Source organism: Phalacrocorax aristotelis, chromosome 1 (assembly GCF_949628215.1).
Source record: "Phalacrocorax aristotelis chromosome 1, bGulAri2.1, whole genome shotgun sequence".
Classification (NCBI taxonomy): Eukaryota; Metazoa; Chordata; class Aves; order Suliformes; family Phalacrocoracidae; genus Phalacrocorax; species Phalacrocorax aristotelis.
In genome coordinates this window covers 180,924,891-180,943,668 of record NC_134276.1, presented here as the reverse complement: position 1 = coordinate 180,943,668, position 18,778 = coordinate 180,924,891, and the positions used below count along the sequence as shown (strand labels likewise).

General features: G+C 43.2%; 1 protein-coding gene across 1 annotated transcript in view; it reads left to right on the top strand.

Annotated features, from left to right (window-relative positions):
* The window catches only part of MSRB3 (methionine sulfoxide reductase B3), an 83,800-nt gene extending 65,616 nt beyond the window's left edge, over positions 1–18,184 (top strand). The window contains 2 exon segments of the mRNA XM_075080890.1: positions 11,238–11,335; positions 16,892–18,184. Coding sequence (XP_074936991.1) covers positions 11,238–11,335; positions 16,892–17,056 — 263 coding nt within the window. The 3' untranslated portion in view covers positions 17,057–18,184.
* The last annotated feature ends 594 nt before the right edge of the window (positions 18,185–18,778 follow it).

Sequence of the window (18,778 nt, the reverse complement as noted above, 5' to 3'; positions counted from 1 at the left end):
TGACATGCAGATTCATCACACTCCTTTCCTGCTGACTACTTCATTAGATTAGTTTAGTTAGGTATTCAGAGGGATTTTTATCTTCTGACTCAGAAAATTCTTGTATTCCCCTAAGAATTTTCTGTGTCTGACTGGATTTTTTTGTCTTTGTAGTTTTAGCTGGACTCCTTGAAGAAGTTGCTTTTTAAATGACTGCTTTTGAGGTCTCCAAATAGCATCTGAGGAGCCAGCTCAGAGCCCGATTCCTGCTTTTCAGGAAAACTGATCTGTGCCAGCACTTTACCTCTTATAATGTTAATCAGCCATTTTTCTTAATCTTTTTAAACAATTGGTTTTCCAAGGGTATTTCTCCTTGCTGCCCATGTCCCTTCCAGGTGTCCACTTCAGAATATTTTTGTCCAGTTCCAAAAATGCACCCCGGTGTCTCAGAGTGCAGCCTGCAAGCCTGTCCCATCAGGTTTTCATCACTCACCTGTTATAAGGCAGAGAGCTAAGGTTAGGAGTATATTGGGCCATTTAGCACTTGATGAGAAATGCCTTTGTGTATCCATCCCATCTTCTTTTAGTCCTTTCTGAGGAGGGTGAGAGCCAGGTTAGGCCGGAGCCCTCATGTGTGCTACTTTGAAGGGTTCAGTGAATTGAAGGTGATGCTTGTTGACATGTGAGCTCCAGAAATGTATGGAGTGTAGTTGCCAACTAGCCTGCTTACACAAGAGCTTCGTCCGCCTTCATTTCCCTCTCTGGGCAAAATGACGGCGCTTAGCCGCCCTTGGCTGTTGGAGCTCAGCGGTACCTTTGAACATCTTTGAACAAGAGGAAACATATGGGCAGAATGGCACCGTGCTTGTTTTCCAAAAGTCTGGGTGAAAAAGCAGAAAAAACGTAGTCACCCGTTCCGGCTTTAGTGTCATTTCTCCTCTCCCCGATCATGGCTTGAGCTCCTAGCTGATGCCCCGAAACACAGCTGTAAAATCCCCGGCACGTCTATTTATTTGTGAGGTTACTCTTCCCGAGTATATTTGCTTATGAAATCGGCAGGTGGAGACACGAACAAGGCTATGTGCTGCCGCGTCTCCCGCCGGCGGCGCCGGGCCCTGCCGCGCTCCCCCCGCCTTGAGGCGGCAGCCGGCGCTGAGGTGAGGAGCCCCGGGGCGGGCCGGGGGCCGCAGCCCCTTCCCCCGCCGCCCTTCCCGGCCCTCGGCGCAAACAGCCCTTCCGGGGGCAGCGGGCGGGGGGGAGCGGCGGGGTGTTACACATCCTCCTCCCCCTCAAACGCCATGGCCTGCGGGACCTTCCTCTCTCCTCTTCCTCCCTCTCCGCCCGCTGTGGTTTACATTTGGGGGACACCCGCTTTCCGTGCTCAGAGAGCCCGAGCAGCCCGACAGCTGCGAGGGCAGCGGGTTTTGCTGCAGGGGCAGCGGTCTTGCTGCACCCAGGCTGGACGGGGCATCCTGAGCATGGGCACCGTGCGATGGCCTGTGCCCGACATCTGCTCCGCTGGAGCTGTGCGACACCTGCATGGCCCAGAGGAGAAAGCCCAGGGAAACACAAATACGAAGCACCCCTCATTGCCCAGAAGGGAGTATCCAGAGAGTGTCCGTAGCTGGTGATGTGAATTGCAGCTACGGCTGGCCTAGTGCTGTGGAGAGCACTGTGTAATGGAGACAAATCCCCATGAGTACAGAGAGTTTTCTCTGATATACTTGAATGCATCCTTTAGAGGACTGCATGCCCACTCCTAGCATCTTGCCTTTCTGCAGTTTTCTCCTGCACTTTGGCTTGTTTCTTTTTGCGAATTCTCTCTAAATGTTCTATTCTTTATCCTCTTGCATCAGGTTTCTCTTCCAAGACAATTACTTCTTTTTACGTATTTATTTACCTAGAATAGCATAAAAGAAAACAAAACCCTGAAGTGAGTTGGGTGTTTATAAACCAATGTTATTTGTCTGCAAAAACATGCAGTGAGTATAATTTACTTCCACTGTGACCATTTGTACTGTACCTAATTGCAGATGCTCTTAGCTTACGTTGGAAATTACTTCCGTGTCTTGAGCAGTTTACATAAGGTACATTTGTTTTGTTTAAATTATTTATTCAAGTAGAAAATAGAATAGAAGGCTAATCCAGAAGAAAAAGAAGAAATCAAAGATATGGTGATGTAAGGAATAGCACAGGCACTGGAGCAAATAAGAGACCTGTGCTGAGCTGATGTGCTCAGCATCCATGTTAGTGCTTCTCTGCTCTTTGGGTAATTCCAGAGGCAAGCTGGGCTTCCCCCAGCCGATCATTAAAGGAGAATAGCTCTTCATGAGCTTGTTTTTAAGCAGTTTGCTGTTTCTTTCCTTGGACTGTGTCACTGGCTACATAGTATGGCTGTGAAGAGTTTTCCTTTGAAATCTTTCTTGAAAGAAAATATAGGCTTTAGCAGAAAGGGCATTCTTTGCTTTAGAAACCATAACAGAAAGCAAAAGAGAAGGTGAACATTATAATCTGAAATATGAACTTTTCCATTTCAATAGTTTCAGCTTTCAGAAGTTTTCAAAGTACAGCTGAAGTTTTCCACAGAAAACTTAAAGGAAAAGGAGTGTGTGGGAGTGTGTGTGCATACGTATACTGTTTTTGTCAGGCTTTTCTGTGAAGAAAGGTCTTTATTTTCTAGTCAGCATTATTACGTACCTCCTTTTGTTTGCATAAGAGGTTGTTAAAAAGATTTAAACCTCCCCCCTAAACCAACACTAACTCCAAACAGTCTAACCCCGCAAATCATTCCTTTTTCTTTCAGGATTTTCTGCAGTGCCTATAGCTGTTGCATCCTTTTGTGCAAGACGGTGCACTGTTCAACCATGTGTTGTAGAGACAAAGTCTTAGGCAGAGGGCAATGTAAAGCTGCCTGGGGTACCAGGTCTAAGTTGGCAGAAGTACCTCAGAAGACTTTGCACGAAGCTGCAGTGCAGCTTCTGCACTTCCAAGGTGAAGGAGGCCTTCATGGCAAGGTTCCTTGTAGTGCTTGACGAGCCTGTAGCTCATGACAAGTTCTTGCACTGGGATGAAAATCCTGTTCTGGAAATGTATCTATTTTAAGGACTAGCTTAGTGGATAAGCTGTAATATTAGGCAAAGAGGAGGGTTTGCTCTCCACAGCTTCATGGTGGCATCAGAGGGAGCCATACCCCACCTTCCTGCAGAGTCTCGTCCTGTGGCCAAATGGCTCTTACAGACCTGGTGGTTTGTGGCTCTGTCTTCACCCTGCTGTTCAGTACTCTATTCTGTCAACCTTGGGCAGACATTGCCATCTGCTAACTGCCCCAGTCTTGGCCCAAATCCTGACAAAAGCTTTCCTTGATGGCCAAGAAAATTATGTCCCTTCTTAGTTATTTGTGACCAAGTTCCCTCACCAAGACATCTCATTCAATATCTAAAGTAAACAGAAGAAAGGGGGCCTTTGTCTTTTTTTTTGGTTTTAATCAGCGTAATAACTCTTTCCCTTGTTTCAGAACTTTACAACTGCAATGAGAGCCTGTTTGTCCAGCTGTAATGAGGAGGGTGCTTGTCTGCTAGAGCACTCAGTGCTGGAGGCACTGTAGAAGGAGGCTCGGTAGAAGGAATATAACTGCAAAAGGAAGACAGTACAGGCTGCTTTTTTTTGTTGTTGTTAAAAATCTTTCTGTCAGAATTCCACCTCTGTAGTTTCATTTTTAGCATGTAAGTCAGTTCTGCCTGTTCTTTACAAACTTTATTTCCCGGGCGTGCGTAACAGTACTACAGGAAAATATTTCAACAAACAAATTGTGGATATTCATTACTTGAAACACCCCATGACAAATTTTTCAAATAAGTACTTCATCTGTGACTGCTGTTTATTTGAGTGCCAGATGCTGATTATTACAAGGTTGCATTTGCTGGGTTTTTTTACTTTCTCTATGAACACACTGCATTATGATTCCAATTTTGTCAAATCACTTCCATCGTAAGGCCTGCCAGCTCTGTTGCTATCCTGATTCCCTCATCCTATATGAAAGCTTCAGTTATTTTAGTCAATTGCATAGACAACTCATAGGTATACTGACTGCAAGATATTCTGCAATATATACATTTGTATTGCTAGTACTGTTTTTGGAAGGCAAACAATAACATGTATTCAAAGTTGAATGCTTTGGACTGAGGTTACTAGGTCAACAGTAAATTTTAAGAACTATTTGAGACATTTCTTGATGGCATTTTAAAATTATAGCTTAAGGTTACACTGCTTCACATGATTCCATTTGGTTCCTTTGATGCTGAAGATCTACAGCTGACTTATGTGTAAGATATATTTTTAAAAACATTAGCCATGATTTAAAGTAACAAGAGACACTGTTCAGATGAGGGGAGAAACCCATCCTTTGGGAGGAAGTGAGTTAGGTTCAGTAGTTTTGTTGAACCTGAACCAAGAAAAAAACCATTAGTAACTCAATCTTTGTACGAAGACTCGAAGAAGATCCCAGCTCCTGCCTACCTGTTGATTTTAGCAGCAGCCCAGACATGGGAGATGTCAGGAGTGTTATAGAGGAAAGCTCTAAAACAGCCGGCTTGTATTTAGCAGTATTTTAGAGCCCAGTCAAAGGACTAAGGAAGCAGCTAGGGCAATAGCCTATTATGATACGGTTATTAATTGCTAAAGAGAGCAGGCCCCATGTTTTCATTGCTCAAGAGACATCAGGCTCTTGTTCTGAAAAAATCAGATGTGAAATGAAATTGTAGATGTGAAGTTTCAGTTCTCCCTTAACAATCATTTTAAACAAATATAACCTCCTCCCACTAAAAAAGAAATAAATCTGGATTGCATATGCTGTTTCATACTAAGTTGTTTTGATGCTCAGAGTGCCATAGTGGAAGCAAACAAATACCGCCTTTATTTATGGCTTTCACTTTTTCATTTCCCAAGTGAGAAACATAAAGAAAGAAACAGATGACAATTGTCTCATAAAAGCTGCTATTAGAAGTCACAACTGCTTTGTAAAATTCCCTTCCCACACTGTTCTGTCAGAGGGGTATTTGCCTGCTGCGATAGCCCAACTTTGCTGTTAGAGACAGGTAGCATGTTAGAGATAAGCCCTCTCTTTACTTTTCCTTCCAAAATTAAGCTTCATTTGGTCTTTGTCTCCCCTCCCTTAATCTAGCTACCACTCCAACGCTCTGCGTGTTCTGCTGAGAAACAGTACCATGTCGTCCTTCTTATATCTGGATGGTGCTGGAAAGGACCGACTGTTTTTCCGGTGGAATACATATGTAATGTAAAGTCATTTGCTGGTGAACAAGAATGTTTCTGTGCCTGATTCTGTTTCTAGCTACATTTGGGTAAATTAGATAAACCTCCACTGAAAGTAGCGTTACCTGATGGTCAAATATTTGTAAGTAAGGCTTTATTGTGTATTCATCGTCATGGAGATATTATGAAAAATAAGCCAGGATGTTAGCAAGAAAAAGCCCTATATCTGCACAGGCATTCTGCATACTAGCAATATGTCACGTTGTAGTTCCACATTAGACTTGCATGTGAGAAGTTACAGCTGTGGATGCCTGCCTCTTTCAGATTCTGTTTCAATAAACCTGTGAGAAAGAAAAAAGTGAAGGCCCTTCAGCTTTACAGCAGTTTCAAAGCAGAAGCTTTATTACCTTTTTTTTAATCCTGTACGCTTTATGTTTTTACACAGACATAGCTTCTCAGTGAAGATAAATTATGAGACTCTACCTTAAAAAGCCTTTGGGTTTTCATTAATCCGCATTAGGTTAAAAGGGAATCAGAATTCTAAAAATACAGCACATCAGAGAAACAAGGTATTTTTCGGGTCAAGGTCCTCTTTTCCATCTGGTGCCACTTGGTAGTTCTAACATCTTCCATCTCCCCCCTTCTTCTCCATCTGTAAATAACTCACTGAAGTAAATGCTTGGAATAATTACAGCAAAGAAAGATAAAATGCAGGGTGAACTTAATCTCTTTGGGATCTAAAATGAAAAACATAACTACAGACATCACAGTTATTGAAAAGCTGTGGAGGTCTCCAGTCGGCAGGTGTATGAAATGGGAATAATGTCAGAGCATTAGATCCTTTGGGATTGCAATTGTGCTGTTCAAAAAAATGTCAAAAGGAATATTAGTTTAGGAGAGGGGAATAAATAGCCTAGCAGGGCTGGTTTTCAAAAGCAGCCTGCCGTTTTGATCCTGCAAATAATTATAGACCCATATTTTAATGGTTGGATGTCTAAGTGCTTGCATCCATTTATTAGGAAGCTGGAGATCTAACTACAGCGAAATGTGTGCAAACTTGCAAAACTTGAGGGAGGTTTGAGATGCTTCTAAAACTGATCAATCAATTAACAGCTGGACTGCTTTCCAAAAGTTTAGGGGAACAAAATGTCTTCTTTTGCATGAGGTCAGCATTGCCCCAAGAAAGGGTACTGGAGTAGCCCAAGAGCTGAAGTGTTTGAGAACTTCCTGGGTTAATGTGAAAGAAATGACCTACTTCTGCTGGGGTTTAATCTCTCTACCAGGAATTCACAAGGGGAGCTGGACTGTAGGCACACTGTTAGCTGTCGCTGCCTTACTCAGGCTTTACAACTACTTTGGCATCTCAGTTCAAGAAGGGGACAAACTCTTCAGTTTGTCAGCTCTCTGGGACTGCTATGTGCTGTCCGCCTGTGTTGTCACGATACCCACCTTGTGCCAGCTGTCTGCCTAGGTGTCTTAGGTGGCTTGGTAGTAATACAGACTTAGTCAGGTACCTAGAATAGGAGGTCTGAAAGTGGGAATGCAGATGCCTCTTTTGAATGATCTGAAACTCTATGCCCAGGCCTGCAAAAGCAGTATCCAGCATAGACACCCATAGCCAACATTCCTCCTCCTCCCTGTTGCTTCCTTCCTTCATGTTGCTGCCCAGGGCAGTACCAGGCCATCTCTACTCAAGAAAGCATCCCTTGATGAAGAGGCATGAACTGCTGTCTCCTCCTTGTGAGAATAGGGACCGTTATGAAAAACAAAAGATTTGTTTTTGGGGGGTAGGGGGTGAATTTTAGAAATACTGTGCAGCTTTTACAAAGTATTTGGGGGATGTCCCAGAATGAGGAGGAATGGGACATGACTCAGTATGTGTGACACCCAGCAGCATATGATCCTTTCTATTACTCATGCAGGATGGAGCGGAAAGATCTGTCAGTAATGTTCAGTTTACACATGGTTTTCGCTTAAGTAGTTGACAGAAGAAAGTTTCATTGCTTCATTTAGTGTATTTTAGATCCAAGAAAGGATACTTGCTATATATCTGAAAAACTATTCATCTCTGTGGCTGTCTTATTAATGTACCAGAAGCTGGCCCTTAGGACATAGCGGCCTGACTCCCATGTAAAGGGTCGTCAGAGTGAGCAGAAACACAACAGGCTCTTAAGTTAAAGCCCTTATATTGCCAATGTGATGCAAAGTGATTGTGAAAATAAGAATGAGCCCATTTTAAACGTCTATAATGTGATAAAAATTGCTGACTGTTACTGTGTCATACTCTCCCTCAAACTAAACTTTACATTCAAGGATAGATGTAGTCGCAAATCTTAGCTGCTGTTCACACACACACAAAAAATGTGCAAATGTCATTTGAAGTTGTTCACTCAGCTGGGAGACTCCCCCCACCCCCATCTTGTCTCCTGCAATTACCCTTTGCCCCTTTCCTCCAGCAGCTATTCCTTCCTAGCTGTTATGTTTTACCATCCTTCAAAAGACAGCGGCCCCACTCCTGCTGCCCATCAAGTGTGGTGAGCTAGACCTGACAGAAAACCATCGCCCAGGGAAGGTTAAGTCTTGGCACCAGCGTTTGCAAAGGGTCTTCTCCAGCGCTCAGACTCTGCAGTGCTAAGAGTTATACTGTTTCTCTCTCTCAGTTCACCAGCAGCAGAAGAGATCCAACATGGGCTTCTTCCCCCTCATTCTGGCAGAACCATGCCCTTTCCAAGTAGCCAGATAGCCTTCAAAGGCAGGCTGAGTCTTTAATGCACAGATAACAGCAGTCTAAAATGTAGAGCGAGTCAGCCATTTTGCAGCCTTATTGCAAGAAGAAGGCAGGCGCTCAGGACAGGAGTGGAAGAACAGCAGCCAGTGAGACAGCAGGAGAAGTAGCCTGGGCTTTGCAAAGTCGAGGCCACTGCTGGGTCATTCACCGTTTACAAAGACAGAAAGATCATATGAACGGTCCACAGGGGTCTGGCTGGCTGGCTTGCTACATCATTGGGAGTTGCCTGGTGTGCAGGCAAGCAGACTGCTTCTACAGGTTGTTCCTGTCAGCTTTTGAAGTAGAGAAAGTGGCCAGAGAAGGCTTAGCAAACTATCAAATGCGGTTTCCGCTTCAGCTCAGGAGAGAGGAAATGAGACAGCAGAGGGGGATTGATTTTCCTGGTGAGTTTGGCTCATCAACTCAATGAGCAGTTCACTTGTCTTCCTCTTAAGGTCAGCAGAGTGACAGTGTGTGTCATTGTACCCTTCCAGGGTTTGCTCAGTTTTTAGCCAACCCTCCTGGAGTTACTGGTTTGTGGCAGCAATGCTGGTGCCTGGCCTGCCATGGCACTCAAGAAGAGATGGCATGACTGAGAATTAGAAGTCTACACTGTGGAGGCACAGGCTGTTTCCTAGTCCCTGTCTTGGGGACCACATGTGGCAGTGGTGGAGCCTTTGGAACATCTATCATGTGTAGCATGAACTGACAGCCTAAACTGAAGTCACTCTAGTTGGGTACAAAGGCTACTTTAGGAGGAGCTTGCCTGTTTATATAGGTTTCAGATTACTTCATTTTTCAAAAGTGCATGGAGTGCATCCAAAGCAAATAATTTTTCTGTGGTGAATGGGAAGACCAAAAGGAAAAGTCTGGAGAAAGGAGGATGGATGGTCTTCCTTTAATGTCAAAGCTGACATAAACACGTCTCCTCCAAACCCTTCTCACAAGATAATTTTCTTAGCAAGACACAGATTGCTTCAATCTCTGTGTAGCAGCCTTTGAAGCTTCCCCCTTAGTGCTGTTATGGAGGAGGCAGGCTTGTCTTTGAGAATTTCTGCAGCACTGAAGTGTTCCTCCTCCAGGGGCTTTCACATGATCAGATAGTTGGTTGCTCCAAACAGCTCCCTCTTTGGAACTTCTTTGCCATCACACAAGGGCAAACTGTTATGTCTGTTTAGCAAAATTATTAAATTAAAAAAAAAAAAAGGCTTCATTAAAAATATTCTGAGCAGCTCTATGTAATGCCTCAGTTTTCATTAGACAGAGGCCCAGCTAAGAAGATGACGAATGGTGTTGGAAAGGAGCCACCAATTAGGAGACATAAATTTTTCTGTCAACAGGATAACCCCTTTTGCAAAACTTGTCATATGTTTATTCTTTTTCTGTTTGTGAAGGTATTTGTTTGGCAGAGATATTTTGCATGAGGGGAAGAATGTATAAATTGTTTTTTTACGGTTGTCATTGCTGCACTGTTTTGAGTTCCGGTGTTGTGGGATATTTTCTCTATTCAGAGTTCTTGCTCCTCAATCTGTCTGCTGTCTGTAGCTCTTCCATTTGCAATCCTTTTGGAGAAAAAAAAATTACTCTACTTGCTTCTGCAGTGAGTTCTGGCATGGAAACACTTGTGGTGGTAGTTGGCACCTTGGGAGCCTAGGACTTGGGGCTTGCAATGCCTTCAGGTTGAAAGCTTAAGAACGCTACTATATGGGTGTTCCTAAAAGGAAGAGAAATGTGTTTCTGTGCATTTCTTTCTTAAAAAAATATGCCTGTTATGCTTGCATCTTAATAAGTGTTCTTCTAAGTATAATGTTTTAAGATACAACTGAAGGCATATGGGGGTTTTTCCAGTTTACACACTTTCTTAACCCACATTCAGAAAACTTGATAGCTTCCACACTTCCTTTTACTGTATAGGAAATTTTACTCACTTGACTAATGGGAAGCTGTATGCATCCTTTATTCATCTGCATGCAGCGATTAACAGCTGCTGCTGTGTTGCTTAATAGCTTATTGCAAGTCATTTTATGATATCATCAGTAGCAAATGCTTGACAGATATTAGAAGAAGAAACAAGGAAGTTATGTATACATGGGCATATGTGTAATACACAGAGAGCATGTGTGTATTTTTGCCTGTGCACGTTATGATATTTGGCAGGAGGCTGAATGAGAAGGACAGATAGCCGATGGGATTTCAGGTGGGCACTGGTAGGTGTTGACATGAACTTAAAGCCTACCAGATTCTTGTGTTGGAACCCAGCTTCAGGAGATGGAGCATATGATTACAAGTTTTTGAGGGACAGCTGAAAAGTTACAGCTGTGTAATGGATATCTACTGGGACACTGAATAGACCTGCACTGGTTTTCACCTGTGTTGTGGAGAGGGGGAGGCTTGGCATGGAATAGTTAAAGAGTGGAATGTCATTATTTAGGTGATAACTGACCATTAGTTGTGGATCAGGTATGCACCTCATCATCATCTGGTGTGAGGTCATGCTGCTCAGTGCTCAGCCAGCAGCTGCATTGAAAATACCTGTTAATGAGTGCTATTGTTTTGTCCTGGACGCAGACCACGTGCAGACCATCTACTGGTGTCTAATATAGGCATAGTTACGACTCCACCTGTCTATGGCTGATGTGGAGCAATCATTACTCATTTGAAATTAGACACAATGGTAGTCATCTCACTGCCTCTAATGTGTGATGGGTCAGGGCCCAAGTACATCCTTCTGTGTGGCCATGCTTTGGTGAAGGCAAAGGTTAAGGTAGGTGTTGGGGCTCTAAATTGCAACTTACCAACTCTTTTAAAAAGTACCTTTGCACTGTAAAAGCAAAAACACTTGTGGTCCATAAAGTCTTGCTGTTTGTCTTCAGGGTGGAATTTGTGGGTTTTTAAACTGGTGGTGAGGCTGAATGTGGCTTTCCTGAGCAACCACCTTTTTGCCTGAGCTAAACTGCTACCACTGCCTGTGGTGGAGTGCAGGAATCTCTGTTCAGATGGAAGATGGGCAGCTAGTGGCAGCTTAGTCTTTGCCTGTAAACAACTTTGTATTTTTGGGGGAAATTTTCCAAAGTGATTTAGGATCCAAAAGCTTCGTTTCAGTTATTTTCAGGCTCTGGAGTGAGATAAACATTTTTCTAAGTGCGATTCTGTCTTGCTTTTTACAATGCCGTCTGCCACCAAGACGCCCTCTTATCTTAATTGCCTTGTTCCTTTTTTCCAGGTTGGCCTTCCTTCTATGATGTGATCAGTCCTGATGCAATTACTTTCAATGATGATTTCTCCTACGGGATGCATCGGATTGAAATATCCTGCAGTCAGGTTAGTTTATAGCACACAAAGACCATTCTGATTTCAAAGGCTGCAAAAACCATTACAGTGTGCTGTACTTTCCCTAAGATTTGCAAACCTTTCAGTTCCATTTAATAGTAATCATTGTGAGAGAGCACAATGGGTCGTAGGTATAACAGCTGAGTGGAAGGAGCTGAAGGCATGAAGGGGTCATTGGAATGCACGTTGTTGTCTCATGTGAGATTTAACAGAACAGATCTAAACGGTTGGACTCGGTGCTGAGTCTACAAAAATTGTCTTCCTGAAGAGGGTCCCTTCAAAGGAGCTCCTGAACCTGAGCCTGGCCGACTGACTCCACACATGAGCAGTTGAGAGGGAAGTTGAAAGCAGTGGAGCGACTGTCTCTGTGCTGATTCCATCACTGTGCATTACTGTGCAGCCATGCTAACTCATTCCCAACACTCATTCCCAGTGCAGCCCTAATGGCTGCCTCAAACAATCCCATCTGCCGTAATAATGAAGTCAGTAGTCATTCAAAACATGCCCAAATTTTTCCGTTATCTGTCTTGTTCTACTTTTTCTCATCCTTTGTGCTGCCCTCCTCCCTGTGAAGTGAATAGCATAATCATTACCTAGCAAAGGGAGAAGCTGCTACATCGGCGTTTGGCTGACATATGCAGCAGCTTGCAGCCCTCTAGCTCCACACGCTCAAAGTCCACTGAGAGAAGCAGTAGCTTCATTTGGGCTGTGAGAATTTGCTGTTCTCTTTCTAGGCAGCACTGGTGGGATAACTGATTTCATCCCTGACAATATGGATCCTTACTAGTCAGTCAGTCCTCATATATAAATGCTCAGAGTGAGTTAAGCTTACCAAGAAGAGGCAAGATTGTCTTTATGGAGAATCCATTAACTTCAGTCTGGGTAGAGGGTTTGGCCCAACATGTTAATGGCCAAGTCAGTGTGTCGGCTAGTATGTCACGTGTACTACATAATTCTGTAGTTTTAACATGGATGATATGCTTTAGAAGATCCATTTAATACTTTTTGGGAACATCCGTTTCCCTAAATTCCCTAGCGAGGTAGCAATGGGACTGCAGACTGAGAATCTTGTGCTTCATCAGCGATTACTGTCATAATCAAAAATGCAACCTGCTTTCTTCGGCTCTGTTTAGTAGGCCTGAATGGTGCTAAAATCAGTGTACTGCCAACCTGCTGAGCCTGTATCTACGGACACCCTTCAAGAGATGGCCAGAGCTCCTGGTTTCACCTGAGAGAAGCTCAAGGCAGCCTGTGGCCAGGCCAAGGAATCTGGGAATGTCATTTACCTGTTGCCAAACAAAATAGTGTTAGCAGACCTGAGACCAGCAGTATTAGCAGCAGTCACACGCAAACGCCATAAAATTAAAGCAAAGCCAAACCCTGAATTTAAAGCGTTAAGAAAAAAATACGACCCAAGGTTGCTATATAATCCAGTGGCAACTTCCTACCAGCTACTCTAACTTCCTGGGGCAATAACCCCACTGATGATCAAGTCACGCAGGAAAATAGCTTGAGGAATGGTGAGCATCTTTGCAGCCACTGCTCAGCACAGTTAATACCTCTGCATTGTATATCCATACCAAAACCATTTCCTCTGCTCCTCGGAGCCCTAGGAAGGTGAATCACACATGCAGCTGCAAAAAAAGGCCACAGTTTTACTGCAGCTTGGAAGGCAGTGGGATTGATACGGCAGGCGTTGGTAGAAATGGAGGGAAATACTCTCTCCCACACCCAAAACCCTATTAATCTTTTACAGATGAAAAAGTAGTTGATTTTTCTTTAAAAGTCCTTCCACCTGTTTGAGAGAATAAAAAAACCTGTCTTTTAGTGTTCTTTATTATAGAAAGCAAACACTGGGGGAAAATTGCTGTAATACTAATCAGAGACATCCATAGGGTTATCCTAGAAATAACTTTTACAGTTTTTTGGAAACATATCACCCTGGATGTATTTAAAAGGTCAATGTTTAGTGACAGGTAGAAGTTAATTACAAATGCATTTGAGGAATACTGTAAAACTGGTTGCATATCTTTTTTTTTTCTCTTTCCTGCTTGTGAGTCCCTTCCCCTGAGGTCTCCCTAGCTGTTATTTGTACCTGTACAAATCAATAAAATTCTGTAGTCACAGAAGTACTGTTTGCACGTTGATAGCTCAGCTATCAATGCTTGGCTACAGCAGCTGTCTGCAAGCTGCTTTCTGTGCCTCCCAGCAGCATATTAGAACCAGGAGGCTTGGGAGATCCAAGCATACTGACAGTTAGCAGTGACCCCCCTTTTCCTGCTCCCAAACACATACTTCAAATGCTTTACTCTAACCATTTCACCATCCCAGTGCATTCTGCCCAATATATTTATGTGTAAGGCCGCAACAGATGATTGCTTCTTTTTGGGAGGCTTTACAGACATGTATATATGTCCTAGAAAAGTGGTTGCCACCTATTATGTGTGGGGAGGACAGTAAAATCAATTCATCCTTTGTACTCTCAGCTGAGGGCCAGGTTCTGTGATACAAAGGATTGAATTACTTTTCAGGGCAGATGAGTTATTGAGTCCTCTACAGAGAGAATCGCCACATAAATTTTTGTTGAGGGGTAATCTCAAATGGTAACAAATTTTGCAGTAATCCAATCCTGGTGTGATTCTGCTATCACAAGAAGGTGTAATGAGACTACCTTGAACTCTCACACAGCTTCTCAGGTTTTGTGAGGAAAACCTTTTTGATAGATTGTCTTTGTAGTCTGTGTGTCAGTGTATTACTCCTGCAGACCATTTCTCTATATAGTTTCTCTTGTACTGTTTCTGTCCAGTGGAGAGGGAATGATTTACCTTTGGTTAAATGTTAATCTGGAAAAGATTTGTTTAACACTTCTAGCCAGGAGGTTTTGAGGCATTCTTAGTTGAGATGAGATGATTTAATTAGGATGCTGAGCATTTAGAAAAATACTGTCTCTGGGACACCTAAGTTTTTTTAGCGTGTCCCCCCCAAGGTATGGAAAAGCTTTATAATCAGAAGTCCTCATTGTGAGAGATCCCACTCTGAGAAACAGCTCAGGTTTCCTGCCCAAACTGCCTAAAAAAGGCCTTCAGTCTAAAGGAATATGAAGTTAAATAAGCAGTGGAGAATGGAGGAAAGGATGGCAAGACAATGATCTTTCAGGAACAAGACTTGAAGCTTTGACTTCTTTAGTTCCCATGCAACTCTCCTTTGCTTTTTCCTTATGTGCCATGTTTTGGTTTCCTTCCTTACAAAGCCAAGCAGCTGCCGCTTAACCCAAAGTCATCCATGCCTTTCCCATTGACTCTGGGAGCTCATCCTGCTGATAGCACGGGCTGGAAGTGCCCTTGTTTGTTATCAGGGTCTTTGCTGGAATGCCATGGTTGTTCCAGCAACACTCTCCAGGAGCAGGGAGCCTGCCCTGAGATGTGACTGCGTGGGTGGGAGAGACGGGTGGAAGCACTGAGGCTTCACATGCCTCCGTGCCCGGCTCCTGGAGTCAGTGAAGATTATTGTTTCAGCTGTCATTAAAAAAGAAGAGTTTCTGTCCTTCCTAGCTGGCGTGAAGAGCCTCACCCAGCCTTTCAGTCTGTTGAGAGAGTTTAACCCAAAGCCAAGACTTTACCTGCTTCTAGATAGCCTTTCTACCGCTTTGGTGAATTAAAGGCCATAACAGCAGGACAACATTAGCAACACATTAACTGCAGGGTAGAGATTTGCCATCACTAACTCATTCACAGCTCAGAATAATCAATATTGCTTCTATGTATTTGGGATACTATGAATTAATTAAACGTTAAGAATAATTTGCAGTCTGAAATTTTTGCTGTCTGACTGCGAGCCCACGAGCAGCTCTGTGATCTCAGTTACATCATTCCGGCTCTCACTGAGATCAGCTATTGACTTGAAAGGCCAAGACTCTTTGGTAAAGCAGCATGACTTTCCTGTTCAAGATAAATATTTCTCTAGTGCAAGGTTTTATTTTTTTTATTTCGCATGGCAGGCTGTAAAAATGAACTTGTGGAATTTAAGTGACTGATTACAAGAAGTTCTTATTATCCAGATAAGTTGTCATCCATAATGTGCAGTGATAGTAATCCTAATTTTTGAATAAAGATAACTGGATCAGCTTCTTCAAAATATTGTACCCTTCTCAAGGGACTGTTTCCTTTCTTATCAGACAGGAGCAGTAGGGTTCACCCTGAATACTACTGTGAGTATATGAGGCTGATTCATACAGAGCTGTTGTGGTTTAACCCCAACCGGCAGCCAAGCACCACACAGCCGCTCACTCACTCTCCCGCAGTGGAACTGGGGAGAGAATCAGAAGAATAGAAGTGAGAAAACTCGTGGGTTGAGTTAAAGGCAGGTTAATAGGTAAAGCAAAAGCTGCACGCAGAAGCAAAGCAAAACAAGGAATTAACTCACTACTTCCCGTGGCCAGGCAGGTGTTCAGCCATCTCCAGGAAAGCAGGGCTCCATCATGCATAACGGTTACTTGGGAAGACAAAATGCCATAACTCCGAAAGTCCCAGCTGTGTCCCCTTGCAGCTCCTTGTGCACCCCCAGCCTACTCACTGGTGGGGTGGGGTGAGAAGCAGAAAAGTCCTTGACCCTGTGTAAGCGCTGCTCAGCAGTAACTAATACATCCCTGTGTTATCAGCACTGTTTCCAGCACAAATCCGTAACATAGTCCCATATGAGCTACTGTGAAGAAAATTAACTCTATCCCAGCCAAAAGCAGCACAAGAACAGAAGTGTCAACAGACCCTCTGTAGTTTCATATTCCTTACAAAAAGCAAATTCAGCATCATTCCTATTTATAATTACTCCCAACTAAAGACTATTCATTCAGAAATATTTTACCTATCTTCACTGCATGTCTTTTTCAGTCACCTGTCCCTATCTCCTATATACTACAGAAGTTAGCATGAGATGACTAGTGGATGATCTCCATCCCCTCCAGGCGCGAGAAGCAGAGGTGCACCCGAAAGGACCCTGACGCTCAGAAGAGTGCCAGGTTGTGTAAAGAGTGTGAGGGCATACTCCAAAGAATATCTTCACTGCTTTAGGTCCTTGCTGGGATCACCATGGAGTTTAGTGTTTTCTTACCAAGGGGTGTAGCAGATGGCTGCAGGTTTAGAAGAGCCCAGAGCTCAGGCTGGCCTTTTCTTACACAGCTATCCTTAGAGCAGTAAGTGAAACACGGGCAGTGCTGCCCTCACCACCTTATTTTTAACCGAGCTCCTGCCATGAGATCATTACAGAGACAGGCAGCTTCTCAGAAATAGTGGCCCAACCAAACATACACAGTGGCACGATGGGAAACACTCAGGAAATTTGGGCTTGAAGCCTTAGGCACCCATGGTATCTCAGAAGATCATCTTCCTGGATCACTCTTGCAAATAGATGTAGGTTGTAAATCCCACTTGAAAGGGCAATGTAGGCACCAATGTGCTTCCTTGGAAGCGGCTGCTAGTCATTGCTTAACACCATAGTGATGCCATCAAGCTGCACAGACACACAGTGATACTGTATTGTACTTTGTTACAGTGTGGTGCTCACCTGGGGCATATTTTTGACGATGGACCTCGCCCAACTGGCAAACGGTACTGCACAAACTCTGCTTCGTTATCCTTCAAGCCAGCAGACAAGAACAACGCCGGAGAAGGCAGTGGTAATGCCAGTCCTGCCCAAACAGGCAAAGCTGAGCTGTAGGATGAAGCAAAGCCTGCAGAAAACTGGGCTGATCCCACACAGCTTACAGCTTACAAGGAATGTTTTTTAAATTGCCTGCTCTCTTGTATCTAAGAATGTTTAAATGTATGAAAGCATTTTGCACCATCCTTCTTCTTCCTCACCTTTTTGGAACTGAGGCCTTGCCTGCCAGTGCATTTACTATATAATTGGATTGAAAAATGTGTTGACTCACAGGTTTTCTTTTGCTTTCCTTTCGCTTTCCTTTCTTTGAGATTGCTTTGGGGAATCCTTAAATTGGGAAGCTTTGGCAATATTAGTTATGAGTTTCTTCTTAGTGCTGTGTCACTCTAGGTTTGAACACTATTCTTTTTTGTGTGGGAGATGGAACTTCTGTTTATCTCCAGCCTATAGGAAACTTCTGGCCATAAGAAAATCCTGAATTCCTAGCACTTCTCTGCTTTGTTCTGACTTGCGAGGCATGCAGCCTTTGGTCATATGTATTCAGCCATCTCCCAGCATCAGCCGCACCCTGCAAAAACTTGTAGTTATGGCTGCTCCCAACTGAGAGAGATGGATGAGATGTAAAGCCCATCCTTTGGCTAATTTACTGCCAAAATTTCAAGGGTGTGGTTGAAAGGATGTGAACATTGTCTCAGCATCTTTTTTTTCCCCTTTGTTTGGTATCTAAATCAAGGTTATAACTAGTAAGGCTCACTTCTGTGGGCTACTAATGAGGCTTTGTCTTTTTGCGAGGCCTGTTCAGCAACTGTAACTCAAATCTGAATTAAAGTTGAAATCTGCAGGGGGTAATTATATGGACAAGTGCAGAGATAAACTTGTGAAGTGAAGTAGGTGAGGGATGACACTAGGCTCTTTATCTTGTCGGTTGCTTCAAGGATTCAGAAACACAACAGTTTCTGCTGAAAGGGAGTTTAGGAATGAATGCAGCAGAAAGAGGGAGACCCTCCAGTTTTAAAGATTAGCTGGTCTGGATGCATACTGCTTACAAGGCCACAGCCTTTAATCTGTGCAATTGCGGTGTAGGACATGAATGAGGGGGTTGGTTTAAGAAATTAATTTGAAAAAAAGCCTGTCAGAGCTCCAGAATTTTTCATGTAGCAAAATTTGCTGTCCCATAAGATGTTTTCCACAGCTGCTTTTAGGTTTTGTTGAATAACAGTTTGTCTAGAATTGTGGATAATACTGTTCTTTAAGCTGTACTGTACAGTATTTGCTAACACCGCTTTGCCTTTAAGCATTGAGAGACTTAATTAATATAATATTTACTTTTATTAGCAAACTTTGTGACTGCCATATTTGGATCCAATTTTTTTTCTAGTAGGAGCAAAGCAACCACTGGTATTTATGGAAGCAGGGTGGAGGTTTTTATGTCAGTGATAATAAACATATTGCCTAAAGTACAAACATCCTTCAGTTAAAAATATAGCTACTGTAAAAGCATATGGAATGGTCAGAATTGCCTTTTTTTAGTAACATAAGAAAGACGTGACAAAAGCATACAATACCTTAACATTAAATATATGCAAATAAGGATGGTAAATATTTAGAGCTATAGCACTCAGGCTCTGCTGTAGCGAGCACCTACTCACATGAGCGTTCCCCCAGATGTCATGCAAGGAACTGCTCGTCGGCTGCAGTAAAGGTTGTGCAGACTGACCTTTGGCCTTTCAAGGCCGTTGAGTTTCTCCTGGTCCCATTGGTTTTTAGCAATTTCTTCTA